This window comes from Bos indicus, chromosome 4 (genome assembly GCF_029378745.1).
Source record: "Bos indicus isolate NIAB-ARS_2022 breed Sahiwal x Tharparkar chromosome 4, NIAB-ARS_B.indTharparkar_mat_pri_1.0, whole genome shotgun sequence".
NCBI lineage: Eukaryota > Metazoa > Chordata > Mammalia > Artiodactyla > Bovidae > Bos > Bos indicus.
In genome coordinates, this window is record NC_091763.1 from 106,970,244 (window position 1) to 106,995,449 (window position 25,206).

The 25,206-nt window shown below is 40.2% G+C and overlaps 1 protein-coding gene across 1 annotated transcript; it reads left to right on the plus strand.

Moving 5' to 3' along the window:
* The first annotated feature begins 22,195 nt into the window (after positions 1-22,195).
* Positions 22,196-23,155, plus strand: TAS2R39 (taste 2 receptor member 39). The gene has a single exon (XM_019959497.2). The coding sequence runs from the start codon at positions 22,196-22,198 to the stop codon at positions 23,153-23,155; it is 960 nt and encodes a 319-aa protein (XP_019815056.2).
* The last annotated feature ends 2,051 nt before the right edge of the window (positions 23,156-25,206 follow it).

Genomic DNA, 25,206 nt, shown 5'->3' on the forward strand with positions numbered 1-25,206 from the left:
TGGTTATTTGGATCATTAAGATCTTTTTTGTATAGTTCTGTGCATTCTTGCCACCTCTTCTTAATATATTCTGTTTCTGTTAGGTCCATACTGTTTCTAACCATTATTGTGCCCATCTCTGCATGAAATGTTCCCTTGGTGTTTCTAATATTCTTAAAGAGACCTCTAGTGTTTTCCATTCTGTTGTTTTCCTCCATTTCTTTGCACCAATCACTGAAGAAGTCTTTCTTATCTCTCCTTGCAACCTGTATCTCTGTCCTGGTAGCTTTTTCCCCCAGAAATGTGGAAGACCACTCTGCCCATACACAAGGCAGGCTGGAAGGGTTGGGTGGGAATGGGAACAGGGTCAACCCTGAGGATCAACCCTCAACCCATGACTGATGGAAACTGGCACAGATGTGCCCATGCTCTTATGCCTCTGGGGGTCATCATTACGAGCCACATTTCACAGCATTCCTCTCAGGATTAAGCTTCTGTCTTACACTGGCTTCATAATGTACCTTTTACTTACTACACACCTTTTAGTATATTCATACCCACACCCCCACACCTCTGTTTCCAAAATTTTCGAAAAAGCTACAAAATACTTCCATTCAAGTCTTTATCTCAATGTCTGCCCATGGGGGAAACACAAACTCAGGTAAAGATTTCAGTGTGTTCAGGAATAGTGATTACTGAGGACATGTGACTAGGGCACCAACAGCAACTCCTGGGAAGGAGGGGAAGGAAAAGAAAACTGTCACAGCACATCAGATCAAAGTGAAAGTGACAGTCGCTCAGTCCTGTCCAGCTCTTCATGACTCCGCGGAGTGTAGTCCACCAGGCTCCTGTCCACGGAGTTCTCCAGGCAGGAATACTGTGCCCTAAAATGGTTCCAAAACATTCTGATGTCTCTTTTGGTGTAGCCACTTTAGATAACGTCACATTTTTATGGCACCTAACAGCAAAACAGTAATAAAACATTAAAATTGTAGTCATTTATTAGGGTCAGAAATGGGGTGAGGGTTAAGAGGAGGAATCATGTTGAAGGTAAACTACATAAAACCAGGAGCCAAACAGTTACCCAAAATATACACACTAGAAAGGGCCACAAATCACAGAGCCAAAATAAACCACAGTGTCAAGAATATTAGAACTGGGCAAGAATTTTAGTTCTGGACTGGGAAATCAGAGGTCCAAAGAAAAGTAAGTTAAAGGCTGCAAAACTGCTAGAAAGAGAGAGGTAACCACCAAGAGAGGAGAGACTTCGAGGTTCAAGATGAAACTCCACACCCAGTGTGGAGCACATATACACCCTAATCATCGAGCATACAGTTTCAGTTAATCAAGATGAATAAGCTGTACAGAATTTCTGTTCAAATTATACCTAGAGTCAGGATTACTACCTTGTACACTTAAAAATGTGTTGAGGGTAGCTCTCATGTTAAGTGTTCTTGCCACAGTAAAATGTTTTTAAAAAAGAATCAAATGCCAACTTAGTGTTAAACTAACAGAACTCTCTTAAAAGAGGCAGAAATGAAACAATAAGAGATAAACAGGAGAAATAACCAATTGGAAACCTTGCAAAAATGTATATGTACTTACAGAAGTTTTTAAAGGTTTTGTTTAAAAAGAACAAACTGTGAAATTGTAAATTAGAAGATAGCATTGAATAATTCATCTAGTGCAAGAGAAGAGCTCTGTAAGTATATCAGTGCCTTTTGTTCCAGCACCCTAGTTCAGCATTGGTCTTGCATTTTAATTTTTTGATTATTTGTATTAAAACATGCCAAGACAGAACTGTCCCACAGCCCAGTAGTTAAGGCTTTGCTCTTCCAGTGCAGAAGGCATGAGTTTGAGCCCTAGTTGGAGAACTAAGATCTCACATGCCACGCAGGGGGAAAAAAAAAAAAACACAAAGAATTCCAAGATGGGCTTAGTACTTTCACTTTACCTTCTGCCAAGGTCTTCTTTGGTAGAATATGAGATGTCCCACTGAAAACCTGGCTGGCTTTTCTCTACACTTTTCAGAAATAGCAGGACTAAATGATACCTCTTTTTAAAGGACGGTATCCAAGGAACTTGATGCAAAAACAAACAGTACTCATTAATGAATGGCTTGGGACTACTGTCTCTTTATAGCCTTTGGTGGCAGCCTGAGAAAAAAGAAGGCTGCTGCTCTCGTCAGCTCTGCCTACCAGCTGAGCATGGCTCAGGCTGTGGCATGAGATTTGCACGCAGGCATCAGGCCACCAGCTGGTAAGGACAGTGTAGTGAAGTGAAGTGAAGTGAAGTCGCTCAGTTGTGTCCGACTCTTTGTGACCCCCTGGATTGTAGCCCACCAGGCTCCTCGGTCCATGGGAGTTTCCAGGCATAAATACTGGAGTGGGTTGCCGTGTCTTCTCCAGGGGATCTTCCAGACCCAGGAATCAACCCCGGGTCTCCTACATTGTAGGCAGACGCTTTACCGTCTGAGCTACTAGGGAAGAACAGTGTGGGGAAGGAGAAATTATAGCTCGGGTGCAAAGTATATAGGAAATGGAAACTGAGCAGTTCTGCCATGAAGCAAGTAAAGAGGAGTCTGAATGTCCCTGCTATGGTATTTTTGTCATTTTCTGTACAGTATAAATCTTCACAGAGAAGGCAATGGCAACCCACTCCAGTACTCTTGTCTGGAAAATCCCATGGACCGAGAAGCCTGGTAGGCTGCAGTCCATGGGGTAGCAGAGTCAGACACAACTGAGTGACTTCACTTTCACTTTTCACCTTCATGCATTGGAGAAGGAAATGGCAACCCACTCCAGTGTTCTTGCCTGGAGAATCCCAAGGATAGGGGAGCCTGGTGGGCTGCCATCTATGGGGTCACACAGAATCGGACATGACTGAAGTCACTTAGCCGCAGCAGCATAAATCTTCAAGTACTTTTATTATTTGACTTTTTAACAATAAACCTTTGGCATAGTGAGCTCAAGGAAACAAGGTGTATGGTCATAAAAAAAATTAAGTACTGAATTTTTATTTCTCGGAAAAGTCGATAATGAATATGTTGTCGTTTACCATCTATTGTAGGGACTGTCTGCTCGGTGGCTCTATGGTGGGGCTACTGGTGACCTCCTCCAAAAGGGCTTCTACCACACTCTGCGAGATCTGCTGCAGCCAGAGTCCTTGTCCCTGTGGCAGGCCACTGCTGGCCTGTGCCTCTACAGGAGACACTCAAACACTCAAAGGCAGATCTGGCTCAGTCTCTGCAGGGTCTCAGGGTCCTGGTGTGCACAAGGTTTTGTTTGAGCCCTCCGAGTGTCTCTGGCAGGTATGGGGTTTGATTCTAAACACAGTTTCGCCCCTTCTACCATCTTGTTGGGGATTCTCCTTTGCCCTTGGACGTAGGGTATCTTTTTCTGGTGTAATCCAACATTCTCCTGTTGACTTGTTGTTCAGCAGCAAGTTGCAATTTTGGAGTTCTCACAGGAGAAAATGAGTGCATGTCCTTCTACTCCACCATCTTGGTTTCCCCCAAAGGTTCATCTAGTCAAAGCTATGGTTTTTCCAGTGGTCATGTATGGATGTGAAAGTTGGACTGTAAAGAAAGCTGAGCACTGAAGAATTGATGCTTTTGAACTGTGGTGTTGGAGAAGACTCTTGAGAGTCCCTTGGACTGCAAGGAGATCCAACCAGTCCATCCTAAAGGAAATCAGTCCTCAATATTCATTGATGCTGAAGCTGAAACTCCAATACTTTGGCCACTTGATGCGATGAACTGACTCATTGGAAAAGATGCTGATGCTGGGAAAGACTGAAGGAAGGGGGAGAAAGGGACGGCAGAGGATGAGATGGTTGGATGGCACCACCAACTTGATGTACATGAGTTTTAGCAAGCTCCAGGAGTTGGTGATGGACAGGGAAGCCTGGCGTGCTGCAGTCCATGGTGTCACAAAGAGCTGGACATGACTGAGTGACTGAACTGAACTGAACTATGGGGACTGTAATTATATCTCTGGCCACATGAAAACCACAGACCTAAATCTGCTGCACTAACTTCAGCATCTACTTCAAAAGTTAGTTGTTACTCTGAAAAGACTATACCTAAAGATGGCATTGGTGTCATGTGGATAAGGTACATTTCATTCATAGCTCTCAGGAGAGCATGACATCTCATTTCAGCCATAAACCTCTAGCAAGATTAAGAAAAACAGAGAGACCAAATAAGTAAAATCAGATATGAAAGAAGAGGCATTACAACTGTTACCAGGAAATTAAAAAGACCATAAGAGACTACCATGAACAAGTGTGTGTGTGTGTGTGTGTGTGTATGAGAGAGACAGGGAGAGAGAGAGAGAGTCACTCAGTCCTATCTGACTCTTTGCAACCCCATGGACCATAACTCGCCAGGAGCCTATGTCCATGGGATTTCTCAGGCAAGAATACTGGAGTTGGTTTCCATTTCCTCCTTCAGGGGACCTTCCCAACTCAGGGACAGAACCTGTATCTGTCGCATCTCCTACATTTGCATGTGGATTCTTTACCACTGAGCCACCTGGGAAACACCACAATTATATGCCCACAAATTAGATAGCCTAGAAAAAATAGATAAATTTCTAGAATCATACAATCTACTAAGATTGAAGCATGAAGAAATAGAAAATCTGAACAGATCAATAGCAAATAAGGAGATTGGACCAGTAATCAAATCCTTCCAACAGAAAAAAAGGACAGGCCCAAATGGCTTCTGCAATGAATTCTACCATGCTTTTAAAGAATCCTTTTAGAGTGATGTGGAGACTTACATCACCATATGTAAAATAGATAGCCAATGGGAATTTGCTGTATGGCTCAGGAAACTCAAACAGGGGCTCTGTATCAACCTAGAGGGGTGGGATGGGAGGGACATGGGAGGGAGGTTCAAAAGGGAGAGGATATATGCATACCTATGGCTGATTCATGTTGAGGTTTGACAGAAAACAACAAACTTCTGTAAAGCAATTATCCTTCAACAAAAAAATAAATAAATAAATAAAAGAATCCTTTTTAAATGCTTTCAAAAAATTAAGAGGAGGGGCACTTCCCTGGTGGCTCAGTGGTGAAAAAATCTGCCTGCCAATTCAGGAATCACGGGTTTGATCCCTGGTCCAAGAAGATCCCACATGCAAGGGAGCAGCTAAGCCTGTGCCTCACAACTATTGAGCCTGGGCTCTAGTGCATGGAAGCTGCAACCAGAGAGTAGCCCCCGATCACCGCAACTAGAAAAAGCCTGTGCTCAGCAGTGAAGACTCAGCACAGCTAAAAATAAATTAATAAATAAAAATAACTTTTTAGAAAATTCAGTTTAAGAAAAAATTTAGAAAAGGTAACACTTCCAAACTCATCTTATGAGGCCAGCATTACTCTAAAGCTGGGCAAAAACACTGCCAAAAAAAGAGAAAACTAAAGGCCAATATCTCTGACAAATACATATATAAAAATCCTCAACAAAATACTAGCAAACTAAATTCAACAACACAGTACAAGGATTATAAACCATGCTCAAATAGACTTATCCCTGGGATACAAGGATAGGTCAACATAAGCAAATTAATAAATGAAATGCACTACTTTAACAGAATGAAGGATAGAAACACATAATCATCTCAGTAGATGCAGAAAAAGCATTTAACAAAATTCGACACTCATTCATGAAAGAAACATTCAACAGACTAAGTGTGGAAAAAAATATATCTCAACATAGTGAAGGCCACATGTGACAATCCCACAGCTAACATCACACTCAATGATAAAAAAAACTGAAAGTGTTTCCTTTAAGATCAGAAATAATACAAGAGGGCTTCCCTGGGGATGCTGTGGATAAGAATCCACCTGCCAATGCAGGGGGCTCAGGTTCAATCCTTGGTCCAGGAAGATTCCACATGACCTGGAGCAGCTAAGCCCGCACACCACAACTACTTACCCCACGAGCAGCAGCTACTGAAGCCTGTGTGCCACAGCTACTGAAGCCTGCACACCTAGAGCCTGGGCTCTGCAACAAGAGAAGCCACCGCAGTGAGAAGCCCGTGCACTGCAATGAAGACCCAGCGAAGCCAAGGTAATACATTTTAACAACTAAAAAAAAGGCATAACACAAGAATGCTCACTCCTGCCACTTCTATTCAACACAGTACTGGAAGTCCTAGCCAGAACGATTAGACAAGAAATAAAAGACATCCAAATGGGAAAGGAAGTAAAATTCCTTTAGGTTTACATTAAATTAAGAAGTCTGTGAAACAGAAGGATAATTGTAATCTTGTACACATATGATTCAAGTAGCTTTCAAACAAGCTGAGATACTTTGCCAATCAAAACAGAAGCTGTAGTTGATAAGACTTGCAAATATTTTTGTACAAGCAGAGTTTATATAGCTTATGAAAGTTTAAAAACTAAAAATTTATACAATGAATCTCAGATATCAAAAAATACTTCAGCATGGCAATACACAACTTCTCCCTTTGCTCCTTCTTATAAATCACACTTTAGATATGTTTGAATCTCTAATAAACTACTTTATAAATGAACATATGTTGCCTACAATTACCTTGAATGTTCTGATAAGCAATACCATAAATTTTGATTGCTTTTGTGGGAAATCAGAGGAAAATACATAATCAAAGTGTTAAAGAAATGGAGCAAAAAGTGTTTCAGGCTTTAAAGCTTTTAGTAAAATATGATTGAAACACAACTTATAAATAGGAAAACATTGACATTTACCCCTATAGAACTAAGGGGGAAAAAACTAAACAGAATCAACTATGAGTACTCGATGGTATAGACGATTTAATTTAAAAATTTAAAAATTATTCTTTAGAATATCTCAACTTCTAGCTAGTATTTTTGATTGATTAAATGTATATTTACCCAATAGAATAAAACAAATACTCTCAATGAAATAAAATTAAGAAATAGAATTATGTGAATTTAAAGCTTATGGAACATTCAAAGAATTATGGACAGGAAAAAAGTATTTGAGTTTTGTCTCATAGAATATTTTGAAGAAAACCTTTCTGAGTGGAAAGTAAAATATTTACATGATTCAGTACCAAAAATGTTAGAATTGAGAATATTCCCCCCTTTGACAGAATTTGCTCAGCATGTACTAATTATCTCAGTATCTATAAAGACTATTTTCTTCTATTCAGAGGCAAACCACTTGACGGTATCAACAATTTTGAATGCACTAGCCATAAAATGCAACTTTGAATAATATCGCATGCAGTTTTAGGCTTTAAAGCTTTTAATAAAATATGATTGAAACACAATTTATAAATAGGAAAACAAGAGAGAGAGATATTAAAATATGTTATTCAGAAAAATATCAGTGACATAGTATTAGAAATAAATATGACTAACAACTTCACTAAAATGAATGAATATATAACAGGAAAATTGTTTACATTATTTGTACTGTTTAGTTAATCAATGTTGGGAAAGATTGAAGGCAGGAGGAAAAGGGGACGGCAGAGGATGAGATAGTTGATGGCATCACCATCTCAATGGACATGAGTTTGGGTAAACTCCAGGAGTTAGTGATGGACAGAGAGGCCTGGCGTGCTGTGGTTCATGGGGTTGCAAAGAGTTGGACACGACTAGATGCTGAAGCTGAAACTCCAGTACTTTGGCCACCTCATGCAAAGAGTTGACTCATTGGAAAAGACTCTGTTTTTTTGCTGGGAGGGATTGGGGGCACGAGGAGAAGGGGACGACAGAGGATGAGATGGCTGGATGGCATCACTGACTTGATGGATGAGAGTCTGAGTGGACTCCAGGAGTTGGTGAACTCAGGGAGGCCTGGCATGCTGCGATTCATGGGGTCGCAAAGAGTCGGACACGACTGAGCAGCTGAACGGAACTGAACTGAACTGAAGCAACTGAACTGAACTGAACTGAATGTTTAGTTAATCAATATAAGGAAGTAATTTTTACTTTGCTTTAGAGATGAGGGTTATGTGAGTTTTAGAAAGATTTTTTTAAATACTTTCTGAATATTTTATTAACTTATCAAAAATATAATTTAAATGTTTCAGCCAATAAATTCATATTCAAATAATTATATAAACTTAATCATTGTAGCACACTTTTTCACTCCAAAAGTGTCCCATTTTCATCATAAATTACATGGTTACCCTACATGGAAAGAAGAGTAAGAAGACAAAAATACCAAAAACTTGAAATAATAGTAAAGAGAAACTGGGTCTAATAAGAATTCCAGGTAAAGAGACTGGCGGCAACATCAGAAGGACAGATTTAAAGATATTGTTGTTGTTCAGCTGCCCAATTCTTTGCAACCCCATGAACTGCAGCATGCCAGGCTACCCTATCCCTCACCATCACCCGAAGTTTGCCCAAGTTCATGTCCATTGCATTGGTGATGCCATCCAGCCATCTCATTCTCTGAGGCCCTCTTCTCCTTCTGCCCTCAGTCTTTCCCAGCATCAGGGACATTTCCAAAGAGTATTGTGTACCAAGTGTCAATTTGATACTGAATATTTCCCAGTTCACATGAACTTGAAATCCAAATTTAGCTTAATTTCTCTTGCACTTAGAATTATTTGTGCCTACTTCTCTTTAAACCAATTAAATAGAGCTCATTTATGAATTAACCTCAGCAGCAATATCCAAAATAAAGACACATATATTATATATTTGTTGCTGTTCAGTCACCAAGTCACATCCGAGTCTTCGAGACCCCACGGACTATAGCACACCAGACCTCTCTATCCCTCATCATCACACAGAGTTTGCCCAAATTCATGTCCAGTGAATCGGTGATGGCATCCAACCATCTCATCCTCTGTCACCCTCTTCTCCTTCTGCCTTCAATTTGTCCCAGAGTCAGGATCTTATCCAAGGAGTTGGCTATTCACATCAGGTGACCAAAGTATTGAAGCTTCAGCTTCATACATATAGACATATATGCAATAGTGCCTTTATGCATATACAGAGGATTCCCTGGTAGCTCAGCTGGTAAAGAATTCGCCTGCAATGCAGGAGACCCTGGTTCAATCCCTGGACCAGGAAGCCCACTCCAGTATTCTTGGTCTTCCCTGGTAGCTCAGCTGGTAAAGAGTACACCAGCAATGCAGGAGACCTGGGTTTGACCCCTGGGTTGGGAAGATCCCCTGGAGAAGGGAACGGCTACCCACTCCAGTATTCTGGCCTGGAGAATTCCATGGACTGTATAGAAAGAGTCAGACACAACTGAGCAACTTTCATTTTCATGCATATAGTAAGACACAGACATTATTATAAAGGAGCATTCAGAGGGGAGGAAAAACATGAGGAATTTTAAAATATTATAGTGAAAATGAAAACACTCAATGGAATGGCTGGACAACAAAGTCACGGAAATCTTCCAGAACACAGTGCTAGAGAGATGAAAAATGTTAAAGGCCAACACTGAACATTAGGAATTCAGAAGAGAGGGAAGAGAGAAAACAAAGTAAAAAGCATCATTAAATAAATGACCAATAAAGTGTCTAAATTAGAAGATGCAATTTTCCAGATTAAAATCACAATCCAATGGGTAAAAAAGGCATGCAGCAAAGCATATCATGAAATGAAAATTCAGGACACTAATAGACAAAGAGAAGGTATTCATGATTCCAGAGAAATAAATGTAAAGTAAACACGAAGGAACAAGACTGGGGTTAGACTTTTCAATAGCAACCCTGGAAGCTGGAAGAAATTCCAAGAGAAAATGTGTCTCAACTCAAAATTCTATTCACAGCCATACCATCAATCAGGAAGTTAGAATAAACATATTTTTAACACACAAATTTGAAAAAAAAAAAAAAAAGCCTCTCTCATGCACCCTGGCAACCTACTACAAATACTGCCAGTTATTTCTCCAGCAAAAAAAATTGATTTATTCAGGATTAGCAAAGAATTGGGCTTCCCAGTGGTAAAGAATCCACCTGCCAACACAGGAGACTCAAAAGATGCGGTTTGATCCCTGGGTAGAGAAGATCCCCTGGAGGAGAAAATGCCAACGCACTGGAGTATTCTTGCCTGGAAAATTCCATGGACCAAGCCTGGTGGGCTACAGTCCATAGGGTCGCAAAGAGTCAGATACAACAGAGTGTACGTGCGCACGCTCACACACACACACACACACACACACACACAGCAAAGAATTATAATTCAAGGTCTGCAACTATGGTGAGTCACCTGCAAGTCCTCCACAGAAATGGAGAGAACGACTCTTTTATAGAGGGGGTAAAGAAAGCTGAGAGAGCTATAGGAAGCCAGAGAGTGGCTTTTCATTGGCTGAATTGTGACTGACCCTCATGATTAAACTCTTACCCAGAAAGAAAATGAAATCTTTTTTCCTTCCTGTTTGGGCTCTGCTATCATCATGGGTTATGAGAGCTCCCCTTTGTGGCCTCCTGACTCTATTTTAATTGAGGTTTTCAATAATTTTTACAATCCTTTCTCAGGAAGCAATTGGAGTATAAGCTCTGCCAAAATAAGGGAGTAAACCAAGAAAGAAGAAAAATGGGAACTAGAAAATGGAATTTACCATAAGACAGAAGCAGAGAGCATCAACAGGATAATGGGGATGGGAGAGGTATAAGCAAGATGAGAAAGAACCAGTCCAGGTTGGAGCAAGCAGGAAGGATCAAGGGGATATGCCTAGAAGATATAGAACACCTGATGTGGCTGAGCATATTGAAAAAATATTTGGAAATTTAGGATCAAATATGTCATAAATTGATGACAAGTACATTAAAAACTAAGAAACAAAGTCTCTTTTTGTTATTCTCCTACTTGATCTAGCAGTTAGGATTCCTGGTTTCATGAGTTTGAGCAAGCTCCAGGAGTTGGTAATGGACAGGGAAGCCTGGCATGCTGCAGTTCATGGGGTCGCAAAGAGTTGGACACAACTGAGCGACTGAATTGAACTAAAGGAGAATAAAAAGATGCATATGAAACAAAAAGTAATCACAGGGTATCTCAGGGATCAATACAAATTATATTTGCATTGTCATAACAATGTAAAAATTGAGTATCATTTTAACTAATATTAAAATGTATGGGAAGCATGGGAACATACTAGAAAGTATGTGTGTTTGTGTATGTTTGCTAAACTGGAGTGTAGAGAATGAAATAGATAAAGCCTCATCTTGGACTTCCCTGGTGGTACAGTGGATAAGAATCTGCCTGCCAATGTAGGGGACACGGGTTTGATTCCCAGTCCAGGAAGATTCCACATGCCACAGAGCAACCAAAGCCTGTGCCCCACAACTACTGAGCCTGTGAGCTGCAACCACTGAAGCCCAAGCGCCTAGAGGCTGTTCCCTAACAAGAGAAGCCACCACCGTGAGAAGCCCGCACACCCCAACGAAGGGTAGCCCCTGCTCACCACAACTAGAGAAAGCCCACGCACAGCAATGAAGACCCAGGGCCAACAATAAATAAATAAATGCCTCATCTTCCTAATTTGGAAGTCAAAAAAAAAAAAAATGCTGAGACTGGTGGTGGGTGGGGGGGCACAAGGAATCAAGAGGTAGCAGAATAGGTATGTTATTCAGAGGCATGGAGAAAAATACCAAATAAAACAAATAATGGAGATGCAAGTGGATTCCTCTGAGTAGGGAAAATGAGGTGGTAACAGAAAGTAGTTTTTTCCTAAATAAAACCCCATATAGAAATAAGACTTTAAATTATGCATACATTGAAAAAACACTATAAACACTAAACTAAAAATATGTGACCTAGTCGCATTATTTTTTGCTGTCAAGGTAACTGATTACAAGATCACTATCTGAGGTTAGCTGTACCAGGAACAAAGAGGGGTGATTTATGCACACACATACTAGATATTAATCACGGCCTCATCCGACCAGGTTCATCTTGCCAACCACTGAAGGCAACGTGATCAGTAAACATTCAGGCTGATGCAGTCACAGACCTACTTAACATGAAACACACATGCCACTAAGAGGAAATACCTTTGATACCTGTGAAAGCTTTAAACATTGATCTTTAGAACATCTTGAGGGTAGGTGTGCTTCATTTCTGTATCGTGCATGACAGCATAAAATATGTGCTCAAAAATACATTACTATGTGCATGTTTTACCAATGCAAAACATTATCAAAAAGGAAATCGTAAAGGAAGTTATAAAATATTTAGAAACACATGACAATGGAAGTGCTACACATGAAATTACACAGGGTTCGTGTAACCTGTACTTAGCAGTAAATGTATACACTTCTTTATTAAAAAAAAAAATAAGAGAAACTGAAAATGAGTTTGTTAGGTGCTCAACTCATGAAACTTTAAAAAGTTGACAAAGTAAAACTAAAGGATGGTGAAAAATTATATTAAAGATAATTGGAAAAATTAATTCAACAGGAACCAAAGAAACAATGGAGGATAAACAAAACCCAGAACTGAATCTTCAGAGTGAGGATGGGAAATCTAGTTAAACAAGCAAACCTCTAAATAGAAAGCAGTAAGAAAAGACACAGACAATATTAGAAAGACAATAGCATGTAATAAATATAGATATAGTAGAGATTTACTACGTGAGGTTTACCAAATATTCAAGGAAAAAAAATAATCATTTTAAATAAACAATTTCAGAGACTAAGAGAAAGCTATCCAACTCATTTTATGGAATAATTATGTCCTAAGTAATGACAGTACAAGAAAAGAACATTACAAATAAGTCTAAGGTATACAAATGCAAAAATCTAAATAGAATATTAATGAATTGAATTCATCAGTATATTTTTAAATATATTATGATTCTAGCAGACATGGCTGGCTTTTTCTCAGTCTTCATTTTCCTTTATCCAATGTAAAAGGGTTTTCAACCAGATACACAACTACCCACAAACAGATTGCATTTCCAAGCCTCCCTTGCAGATGAACGCTGCAGGATGACTAAAGCCAGCCAGCGGTATGCAAGAACTGCCACTCTGTAGTGTGTGGGAGGCTCACTTTAGAGGTAACATCTTTTGTCTCTTCTTCTTTGCCCTTCTTCCACACTCCCGCCCTAACTGCAGATGCCATGATCTTGAATCTGAGGACCAAGGACCTGAAAGAAGTATTGTGTCTGAGGACTTGGTGAAGGAGAGTTACTGTCCATCATGGGCCACTTACCTCCAGACATAAATATAATAGAGACTAAGCTTCTCTTATTTAAGTACTGCTTGCTATTGCTGTCATTATTATATAAACAATGGCTTCAGATGAATTACACTTAAGAACAGCAAAATGTCAAATGTTGGTTTTGGGGGACTTGCCTCATGGTCCAGTGGTTTAGACCAAGGTTCAACCCCTGGTCGGGGAACTAAGATATCCCACATGCCATGGAGCAACTAAGCCCCCGGGCCACAGCTACTGAAGCCCATGAAGTACAACTAGAGAATCCGTGCACCACAATGAAAGATCCCCCAGGACAAATGAAAATCCTGCATGCCACAGCTAAAACCCAAGGCAGGCAAATAAATAAACTTTTAAGTTGGTTTTTTCCTAGCATATCTGAACCAATTATAAAATACAACTAAATGGCTTTTATCTAGGACAAAATGTTCATGATTCTTTCATTGCTTTTACAAGAAATTTTAAAACAATATATGTAGAAATTAGATATATAAAAATACTGAGTACAGTGGTCATTTCTGAGTCATGGAATCATGAGTCTTTTCATTTTTTATTTAAAATGTTCTATATTTTTCATACAAAAATCACTATTATCAAAACTATAATTGATCACATATTTTCATGGAATTCCTATAAATAAACAGAGTCATAGCATGCACACTGGAGAAAAAAAAAAAAAAACACAGAGCTTATTACATAATGAAATGGTCATCGTGCCATAGGGAAACAAAAACTTTAACAACAAAATCAACTATGGGGATCTCTTCAGTTTAGTTCGGTTCAGTCCAGTCACTCAGTCGTGTCCAACTCTTTGCGACCCCATGCACTGCAGCACAACAGGGCTCCCTGTCCATCACCAACTCCTGGAGCTTGCTCAGACTCATCCAACAATCTCACTCTGTCATCCCCTTCTCCTCCTGCCTTCAATCTTTACCAGCATCAGTCTTTTCCAATGAGTCAGTTCTTCACATCAGGTGGCCAAAGTATTGGAGCTTCAGTTTCAGCATCAGTCCTTCCAATGAATATTCAGGACTTTCCTTTAGAATTGACTCCCTTGAGCTCCTTGTAGTCCAAGGGACTCTCAAGACTCCTCTCCAACACCACAGTTCAAAAGCATCAATTCTTCAGCACTCAACTTTCTTTATGGTCCAACTCTCACATCCACACATGATTACTGGAAAAACCATAGCTTTGACTAGACGGACCTTTGTCAGTAAAGTAATGTCTCTGCTTTTTAATATTCTGTCTAGGTTGGTCAAAGCTTTTCTTCCAAGGAGCAAGCATCTTTTAATTTCATGGCTGCAGTCATCATCTGCTGTGATTTTGGAGGCCAAGAAAATTAAGTTTGTCACTGTTTCCATTGCTTCCCTATCTATTTGCCATGAAGTGATAGGACCCAATGCCATGACCTTAGTTTTCTGAATGTTGAGTTTTAAGCCAGCCTTTTCACTCTCCTCCTTCACTTTCATCAAGAGGCTCTTTAGTTCTTTGCTTTCTGCCATAAGGGTGGTGTCATCCGCATATCTGAGGTTATTAATATTTCTCCCTGCCATCTTGATTTCAGCTTGTGCTTCATCCAGCCCAGCATTTTGCATGATGTACTCTGCATATAAGAAAATAAGCAAAGTGACAATATACAGCCTTGATGTACTCCTTTTCCTATTTGGAACCAGTCTGTTGTTCCATGTCCAGTTCTAACTGTTGCTTCTTGACCTACATACAGATTTCTTGGGAGGCAAGTAAGGTGGTCTGGTATTCCCTTCTCTCTAAGAATTTCCACAGTTTGTTGTGATCCACACAGTCTAAGGCTTTAGCGTAGTCAATGAAGCAGAAGAAAATGTTCTTCTGGAATTCCCTTGCTTTTTCTATGATCCAGCAGATGTTGGCAACTTGATCTCTGGTTCCTCTGCCTTTTCTAAATCCAGCTTGAACATCTGGAAGTTCTCAATTCGTCTACTGTTGAAGCCTATCTTGGAGAATTTTGAGCATTCTACAGAGTGCAATAAACTTGAAATGTAAACCCCTATTATCTTACAATTATCAGTCTAGATTATCATTTGCCTCTGGATTTATAATGGTACAAATATAAAAAAAGAAAGAAAGAATGGGCAACTTCCCAGCCACCCAGTGGTTAAGATGCTGTGCTTCCACTGCCGAGGTCACGGGTTCTATCCTTGGTCCCTGGTTGGGGAACTAACATTCCACACGCCATGCTGTGCAGCCACAGGAAAAAAAAAAATGAAAGAAGAGAACATTGCTCTGCTTTTTACTTCAGTCCAAAAGGCAGCTGAAAGATATGGCAGTTTCTGTGGCCGGGAGCAGAAACCACAGGAAGCAAACGCCCCTTTGAAATGCTATGGTGGTTACTGCTGATGAGCATCAGAACCTCCACTCACAGCAAAATAACTCTGAAAAACTTCTAGAAATTTGGAAGATTCACACTATCCAATTTCAAAACTTTTTATAAAGTTATAAAATGTATTCTAATTAATACAGGGTGTTATTTACAAAAGGATAAGCACATAGATCAACAGAATGGAAGAAACGGTTGAGAAGTAGACCCACACAAATACAGACACCTGATTCTGGACTAGGGTGCCAAGGCAATTCAATGAAGAAAGAACACTTACGTCAACAAACGGTTCTGGAACAGTTGGCTATCTATGTGCAAAAAGCAAAACGAAAACCTCCACACATTCTATACAACAGTTCAGTCAAAATAGATTATCAATCTAAACATAAAAGGTAAAATTATAAAACTTCTCAAAGAAAGCAAAGGAGAAAACCTTCGTGGCCTTGTGTCTAGCAAAGAGTTATTCAACATGACAACAAAAGCACGATACTGGATGCTTGGGGCTGGTGCACTGGGACAACCCAGAGGGATGGTACAGGGAGGGAGGAGGGAGGAGGGTTCAGGACGGGGAACACGTGTATACCTGTGGCGGATTCATGTTGATATATGGCAAAACCAATACAATATTGTAAAGTTAAAAAATTAAAAAAAAAAACAAAAGCATAATTCATTGTATACAAATTAATAAATTGAAACTTATCAAAATGTAAAACTCTCATTCTGTGAAAGACTTATTAAGAGAATGAAAAACTAAACCATGGAATGAGGGAAAATATTTGCAAAGCACATAGATGATAGAGAACTTATAACCAGAATACATAAAGAATTTCTAAAATTCAACTATAAGCAACCAACTCAATTATTTTTTAAATAGGCAAAAATCTGTGAACACTTGACTGAAGAAGGTATACCTGTGTCCAATTAGTGTATAGTCAGATGTTCAACAGCACTAGTCATTAGGGAAGTGCCAATTAAAATCATGAGGAAATACTACTACACGTTGGGTTGCCATTCCCTTCTCCAGGGGATCTTCCCAACCCAGGGATTGAACCTGGGTCTCGCAGATTGCAGGCAGATTCTTTACTATCTGAGCCACCAGGGAAGCCCAAGGAATTTACCCAAGTGAAATATACATGTATATAAGTGAATGTTGATAGCAGGCTTATCAGTTAGCATTGCAAAAACACTGTGACTCATATGTCCTTCAACAGAGAAAATATTTAATAGATAAACAAACTGGTTTATCCAAAACATGAAATACTACTCAACAATAAATATGGCTCAACTATCAATTCGCATAGCAGCATGGTTAAATCTTAAATACATTTCACTAAGTAAAAGAAGTCAGACTCAAAAAGCTATATAATGTATAGGTGGCTCAGAGGTTAAAGCGTCTGCCTGCAATGCGGGAGACCTGGGTTCGATCCCTGGGTTGGGAAGATCCTCTGGAGAAGGAAATGGCAACCCACTCCAGTATTCTTGTCTGGAGAATCCCATGGATGGAGGAGCCTGATGGGCTACAGTCCACGGGGTTGCAAAGAGTTGGACACAACTGAGCAAGGGACTTAAGAAGAGCAAAATATTGGGACAGAAAAGGTAGTGGTTGCTAGAGACTTGGGGATTGGGTTGGGTGAACAGATTAGACAACTCCAGGCTAATCATGAGAAAACGTGAGACAAATCCAAATCAAGAAATACTCTACAAAATACATGACCAGTATTCTTCAAAATTGTCATGGTCGTAAAATGAAAAAATGAAAGACCAAGAATCTATTACTACAGACTGGAGGAGACTGAAGAAACATAATGACCAAAGGCAATGCAGTACTCTAAATTAGATCTTGGAACAAGACATTAGTTGAAAACTGGAAAAATCCAAATCAAGCCTACAATTTAAATCAAATTAAAAAAAATACAAATACAAAAATACAAATCAAGCCAATAGTACTGTAATTAAGCTAGTTTCATAGTTTTGATCACTGTATCATGGTTATTTATATAAGATGTGAGCATTAGAGAAGCTGGATGAAGGGTATATGGGAATTCTCTGGACCATCTTTATAAGGCATCTCTACATCAAAAACTACTTCAAAATAATAAGTAAGTAAAGCAGATAGCTAATGGGAAATTACTATAAAACATGGGGAGCTCAAGCTGGTGCTCTGTGACAACCTAGAGGGGTGAGATGGGGTGGGAGGTGGGAGGGAGGAACAGGAAGGAGGGGACATATGTATACCTATGGCTGACTCATATGGTTCATGTATGGCAGAAACCAATACAGTATTGTAATGTAATTGTCCTCCAAATAAAAATAAATTTTAAAATATAATAAATAAAAAATATAACCAAATAAACTGGACTTTTTAAAGCCATTCTTTAAAAAGACCTAATGGTTCCGTTTTCTCCATCATGTTTCCATGGCTAGAAATACACTTGAATATATCAGGATATATTTAGCAAACTGGATGTCCATTTAGATAGTCGTCCACTATCTTTAAAAGATCACCTCTTCACCTAGAAAGGTTACTTCACCCCACTTCAGACTACCCCTGGGAATTCCCATCAACAATATTCTTGAGACTTCCCTGGATGTCTGGTGGTTAAGACTCAGCACTTCCACTGCAGGAGGTGTGGGCTCGCTCTCTGGTGAGGGAACTAAGATCCTGCATGCCGTGTGGTGCAACCAAAACAAAATTTATTCTTCTTTCCATTGCAGGAATCAACGCTGCCAGGAGGTATGGCAAACACAGCCTCTTCTAAAATGCCTTTGACGATTGCAGCAACATGAATGCAACCAGAGATTATCATACTAAGTGAAGCGAATCAAAAAGAGAAAGACATACACCATATGATACCCCTTATACATGGAATCTAAAATACGGCATAAGTGAACCTGTCTACAAGGCAGAAACAGACCCACAGACAGAACAGACTTGTGGTTGCCAAGAGGAAGGGAGTCGCGGAGCAAAGGAGTGGGAGTGCGGCATCAGCAGATGTGAGCTATTGTATACAGGATGGATAAACAACAAGGCCTACTGTACAGCACAGGGAACTATGTTCAATATCCTGTAATAAACCATAATGGAAAAGGATATTTAAAAAAAAAAGAATGTCTGTACATGCATAACTGAGTCACTTTACTGTATAGCAGAGATTGGCATAACATTGTAAATCAGCTATGCTTCAATTTTAAAAATTAAATTAAAAATGCCTTTGATGGTGTGCATGGTCCCTGCTCCTGCCCACTACCTCTCCGCAGGACCCAACACTGTGACACCCAGCCCCCAAGCTGAGGTCGCTCCAGTCTGTGTCCTTCCTTTGTCCTCTCTGCCTCCCACCAGAGCTTCTCTCACAGAACCACAAAGAACTGCTGTGTTTTTCACTCAGTCTCACTGTTTCTGTTCCCACACTTGATTTGGGCATCAGACCTGCAAGAGTTCAAGACTTAGCAGGTGGTAGAACTCCATTACTCTGCCTGTCTTTCAGTATCAAGAACTTCCCTGAAATTCAGAACTCACTAGTCCGGTCATTCATTCACCAGCAAGTATCCATGTACTGGGGGGTCAGGCTCTATGTTAGGAGCTAGGAATGAGATGTAGTTATTAAAAAAGAAACAATCCCCGAATGAAGTCACCTGTGCTATATCAGCAAACCGAGACTTTAGATAATAAGTCCGCCTCTCTCAGGAACGTGACCTTTAACCAATCAATCAGCACTAGTGAGGTAACCTACCTGATAGATTCCCCACCTTCCATCAAAAGAAAGGTGACTTTATCTGAAACACGCCACTCTTAGCCAGAAACTTTCTTTTTTTGGCCCCTCTGCCTATAAAATTCTTCCATTTTGTACAGCTTCCCTGAGCTTCTTTCTACTTGCTGCCTGATTCATAAATCACTGAGTAGAGCCAATTCCATTTCCAAAGTTACTCAGTTTGAATCTTATCTTTTTAATACAGTAATGAGCAAAACAAATGATAAGAGTGGCATCAAACTCTTCAGAGAGTGTTTTCCATTATCCCTCACGCTCTTGGAAGCCTGGGTCAGCAGAAGAGGAAGAGAGTCAGTGACAAGAAAAAGTTTCTTGAAAACCAAATAGGAGGTCCCAAGATGCTACAGACCTACTGATAAAGTGGATGGAAACAAGCAGGGTAGCAGTTGCTTATGACATTGTATTCAAGGAAAGCATTTAGAGTTCAGAAATAGAGATTTAAAGATACAAGGGCAAAATTCATAACAACTTGTCTAAAACTATTAATCAGGGCAGAAAACTTTCTGAAACTTTCTGCCTTGTTTAAAAAAGTCCTGGACTTGCCTGGTGGTACAGTGAATAAGCTGGAGGAGGAAATGGCAACCCACTCCAGTATTCTTGCCTGGAGAATCCCACAGACAGAGGAGCTCGGCAGGCTATAGTCCATGGGGTCGCAAGAGTCGGAAATGACTTAGCGACTAAACCACCACCAACACCACCACCACCACAGTGGATAAGAATACGTCTGCCACTGCAAAAGACACAGTTTCAAGTCTTGATTCGGGAAGATCCCACATGCTGCAGAGAACCTCAGCCCATGTGCTGCAGCTACGGAAGCCCGTGTGCCCGGAACCTGTGCTGCTCAAGAGAAGCCACTGCAATGAGAAGCCCATGCTCTGCAACCAGAAAGCACCACCCCTCTCCCCAACTGGAGAAAACCTGCGCACAGCAACAAAGTCGCAGAACAAACAAAAAGTAAAACTACAAATAAATAAAGAAGTCCTGAGTAAAGGGAAAACTAAATATGATGAACATTTTCAGAGACATCTCACCCATCAACCTTCTCTTTACTGGAATTACTTTACTATTGTAGAGTTAAATACACTCATAAAAGTTAACTGATTCTGAGTTTAGAAGTCCATTTTATCATCCTGTGTACTGCGCTCACATTTTAAAATCAGAAACAACCTCGCCGAGATAAAACTGATTCTTTTCTTCACTTCTTTTGGTTTTAATATTCCAAAAACAGATTACATAACTTGGGATGCTGTTTTCACCCCATGGTGATTTGCCTACCTTGTAAAGGAACAAGGAACTCTTCCTTCAACCCTCGTTTTCCTAGTGATTTGTTTAAGATGAAAGATAAACATGTGTTTGTGTGCATTCAAGGGTGTGTATGCAACCATTTGTATATAAATAGATTTATTGTCTCTCAAGTCATTTATTGTGTAAAAAAACATTGGCCTCTGTAAAGAAACTGTCTCTCAAAATCAGTGTCTTCTGGCTTTATTATTCTATATGGTGATTTATAATAAGAAATACACCCATCTTTATCCCCTTTTCTGGCACAGAATTCCTACAACACTTGGAATTTCCTAAGTGACAAGATCAACAAAAAATGTCTCTTGTTGGGACTTCCCTGGTGGTCCAATAGCTAAGACTCCATGCTCCCAGTGTAGGGGGTGCGGGATTGATCCCTAGTCAGAGAACTAGAACCCACATGCCGCAACTGAAAAGAGATCCCGTCCCGTATGCTGCAACAAAGACCCTGAGTGCCTGAATGCCACAACAAAGACCCAGCACAGCCAAATAAATCAAAATATTTTTTTTTAAAGTCTTTTGCTATGTTACAAGGTGACTTTTGGAACATACCCCAAGAATGGGCCCTGACTTGGGTTGGAAAATTCGGTCCCAATCTCTGGTTTCCAGGACAGGGAGTGAGGCTGGAGGCTGAATCAATCCCCAGTGGTGGATGATCTCATCACTTGTGCCTAGGCAATGAAGCCCCCATAACACCCCAAAAGGACAGGGTTCAAAGAGCTTTCGAGTTAGTAAGCACACAAGGGGCTGGGGGGTGTGGCACCCCACAGAGGGCACGGAAACCCACACATGTGTAGTGACCAGAAGTGTCCAAAGTGTTCAGAGTAGTTAAAAAATAAATAAATAAAACAACTCACAGGCGGGGTTTTTTTCAACTCGATTATATCTTTCCTTAAGTAGTGAGGCCACGACAAAAGACCTTTAGGATGAAACGTCACAGTTAAGCCAACCCTGCGTCTAGCCTTTGGTGCACACAAAAGGATCCACACGTGTAGGCAATATAACACAGTGGGTAGGAACAGGGTCTCTGGGGCCACGTGGCTTGGGTTTGAATCCCAGCTCTCTCTCCTTCTCTCTCTCCCTCTTTGACTTTGGACAAGTTATTTAGTTTCCTGACCTGCAAAATGGAGAAAATAAAAGTACATTCTTCATAGGGCTGTTGTAAGGTTCAAACTTCATAATATATATGAAAGCGTTTGGACAGTGCCTAGCACATAAGAACTATATATAGAGAGAGATAGATGTAGATATTTGAAGTTATTATTATTTTCAATCAGTTCCCTGAGGTCACAAGTGAAACAGTTAAAGAGGGACTTAGGCGAACAGATGGTTGACTTAACTGGAGCTATTAAGAAATACGGCTCTCAATTCTGTGCTAGTGATTTATAAAGGAGAGTCTTCTCAAGTTCTCCCCTGGGCCCCACAATTGAAATAACACACCAGTGCATCCAAAAATATATGGGAGGGGACAGGAAACAAATCCTTCCATCATTTGCAGCTCCAGATTTAGACTTTTAAAATAAACAAATGATGTAGATTTGGAAATGATGCATCAACTGCTTCCTCTTGTGACATGATGAGTGGGAGCTATCACAGACCAGCACACCAAGTGCTAAGGAGACATTTTCCTCCAGACATTGAAGAAAAGCAACCACTCAGGATGATCCAAACCTGCAGTTCCTCAGAAAATGATCTGTCACCATCTCTTGTCACTTTGATGTTAATAATTATCGGCACGGAATGCATCCTTGGTATCCTCGCAAATGGGTTCATTGCAGCGATAAACACAGCTGAATGGATTCACAGTAAGGTACTCTCCACCAGTGGCAAGATCCTGCTTTTCCTGGGTGTATCCAGAATAGTTCTACAAAGCTTCATGATGCTAGAACTTACCTTAAGCTCAACATCCCCACAGTTTTATAATGATGACATCATGTATCACACATTCAGAGGATGTTTCATGTTCTTAAATCACTGCAGCCTCTGGTTTGCTGCCTGGCTCAGTGTCTTCTACTTCGTGAAGGTGGCGGATTTCTCCTACCCCCTTTTCCTCAAGCTGAAGTGGAGAATTTCCGGACTGATGCCCTGGCTTCTGCAGCTATCAGTGTTTGTTTCCTTGGGCCAGAGTGTGCTCTTCTTCCAAAACAACTATACTATGAATTGTAACAATCTTTTTTCTCTCCCGTCCTTCAACTCCACTAAGAAAAAGTCCTTCGCGGAGTCCGCTGTGATCAACCTGGTTCTTTTCCTTAACCTGGGGATCTTCATCCCTCTGATCATGTTTATGCTGGCGGCCACCCTGCTGATCATCTCTCTCAAAAGACACATCTTCCACATGAAAAGCAATGCCACTGGCTCCAGAGACCCCAGCATGGAGGCTCACCTGGGGGCCATCAGAGCCATCAGCTATTTTCTCATTCTCTATATTTTCAAAGTACTTGCTCTCTTTCTCTACATGTCCAACTTCTTTGACATCAATAGTCCCTTGAATATTTTGTGCAAAATCATCATGGCTACCTACCCTGTGGGCCATTCCATTCTACAGATTCAGGACAATCCTGGGCTGAAAAGAGCCTGGAAGAGGCTTCAGACTCAAGTTCACCTTTATTTTAAAAAGTAGTCTCTAAGATTCACACTCAAAGCACCTGCCCCAACCAGCTCTGCCTTTTCCTCATCTAGACAGCTCTCTTCCTACCTTCTTTCTTCCCCAGACCTGATCTGATCCTTTCACTCGGTGTGTTTTTGGTATTGGAGGTGGATCTTCATTTCTCTCTTTTGCTTCATGGGCACAATCTGAGTGATGCTTGACAAATTCCTCACCTGAGTCTTCCATTTCTACCCCACCCCCTTTATCTGAAGCAGTGACTATGGACACTGGCCACACATCAGAATCTCTAGAGGAAATTGTTTTTTAATACCAGTGTCCATGCTGGCCCCAAATCAACGAAGTCAAGATTTCTGGGGCTGGAACTTGGACAATTTGCTCAGTTCTCCAGGTGATTCTGATGAGCCTGAGTTGATGCAGCCATCAAAATAAAGCAAGGCTTTACAACTTGAACTTCTGGCAACTTCTCTCCTTCCCCATTCACATGTCTTTTAAACAGATTCAGATTATTCAGGAAGCTTTCTGAGTAACATCTGGAAATGCATTTTATCTCCATCCTCTAAAAACATAATCTGAGTAATTTGGAATATTTATCAAAATTAATGAACTGTGGTGTTGGAGAAGACTCTTGAGAATGAATCCCTGGTGGACTGCAAGGAGATCAAACCAGTCAATCCTAAAGGAAATGAGTCCTGAATATTCATTGGAAGCACTGACACTGAAGCTGAAGCTCCAATACTTTGGCCACCTGATGTAAAGAGCTGACTTATTGGAAAAGACCCTGATGTTAGGAAAGATTGAAGGCAGGAGGAGAAGGGGATTACAGAGGATGAGATGGTTGGATGGCATCACCAACTTGATGGACATGAGTTTGAGCAAGCTCCAGGAATTGGTGATGGACAAGGAAGCCTAGCATGCTGCAGTCCATGGGGTAGCAGAGTCAGATACAACTGAGTGACTGAACTGAACTGAATCAGAATTAATAATACATAAAATACCCTTCAGGGTTGCCCTGGTAGCCCAGTGGTAAAAACTCCACCTGCCAATGCAGGAGACCCAGATTCAATCCCTCGGTTGAGAAGATCCCCTAGAGAAAGAAATGGCAACCCACTCCAGTATTTTTGCCTGGGAAATCCCATAGACAGGAGCCTGGCAGGCTACAGTCCATGGCATCACAAAAGAGACATGACTTAGCAATTAAACAACAAAATACCTTTCAACCTCAAAATTATTGTCTAAGAACTTTCCCCAAAGATTTGGTCATATACATACAAGTGAAGAAATACTTGCAGGAATATTATCACTGTAGGACTATTCATCAATGAGAAAAATCATACCTCTGAAAAGGATACGCATGCATTTTTAAAATGAGACAGATTACTGTGTCATGAAATGAAAATATCGCCAATATATTGTTAAGTTCAAAATGCAAGCAGATATTTTATGATTTAATTTATGTGTTTTAATGGAATATAATGCTTCCTGTATATATATATGTATATATAATGTTTCTAGAAGGATGTACCAAAAATGATTTAACATACGATTTCTGAATAGTGACATCGGGTGTCTGGGGATAATGAAATATTTGCACTCAATTTTAATCTTTTCCCATTGTTTGAACTACTTAGAACTTGTATGCACTAATTTTAAAATTATAAGATTTATATTGTTTCTTTGATTTCAAGGGCTAATTACAAGGATAAAGAATCCACCTGCAAAATTCAATTCCTCAGTTCAATTCCTGGGTCGATACGATCTGCTGAAGAAGGGATAGGCTACCCACTCCAGTATTCTTGGGCTTCCCTGGTGACTCAGCTGGTAAAGAATCCACCTGCAATGCAGGAGACCTGGCTTCGATCCCTGAGTTCGGGATCACAAAAATGAAATCTCATAAACAAAATCACAAAATCACAAAAATGAAATCTCATAAACAAAATCATAAAAAAATGAGATCTCATAAACAAAAGAGGATAGACGTTACCATGCACTTTTAACAATGTAAGCACTACCAAAACTACTCTTTGCAATTTTAAGACAGGATATGTGGGGTGGTTATTGTCTGG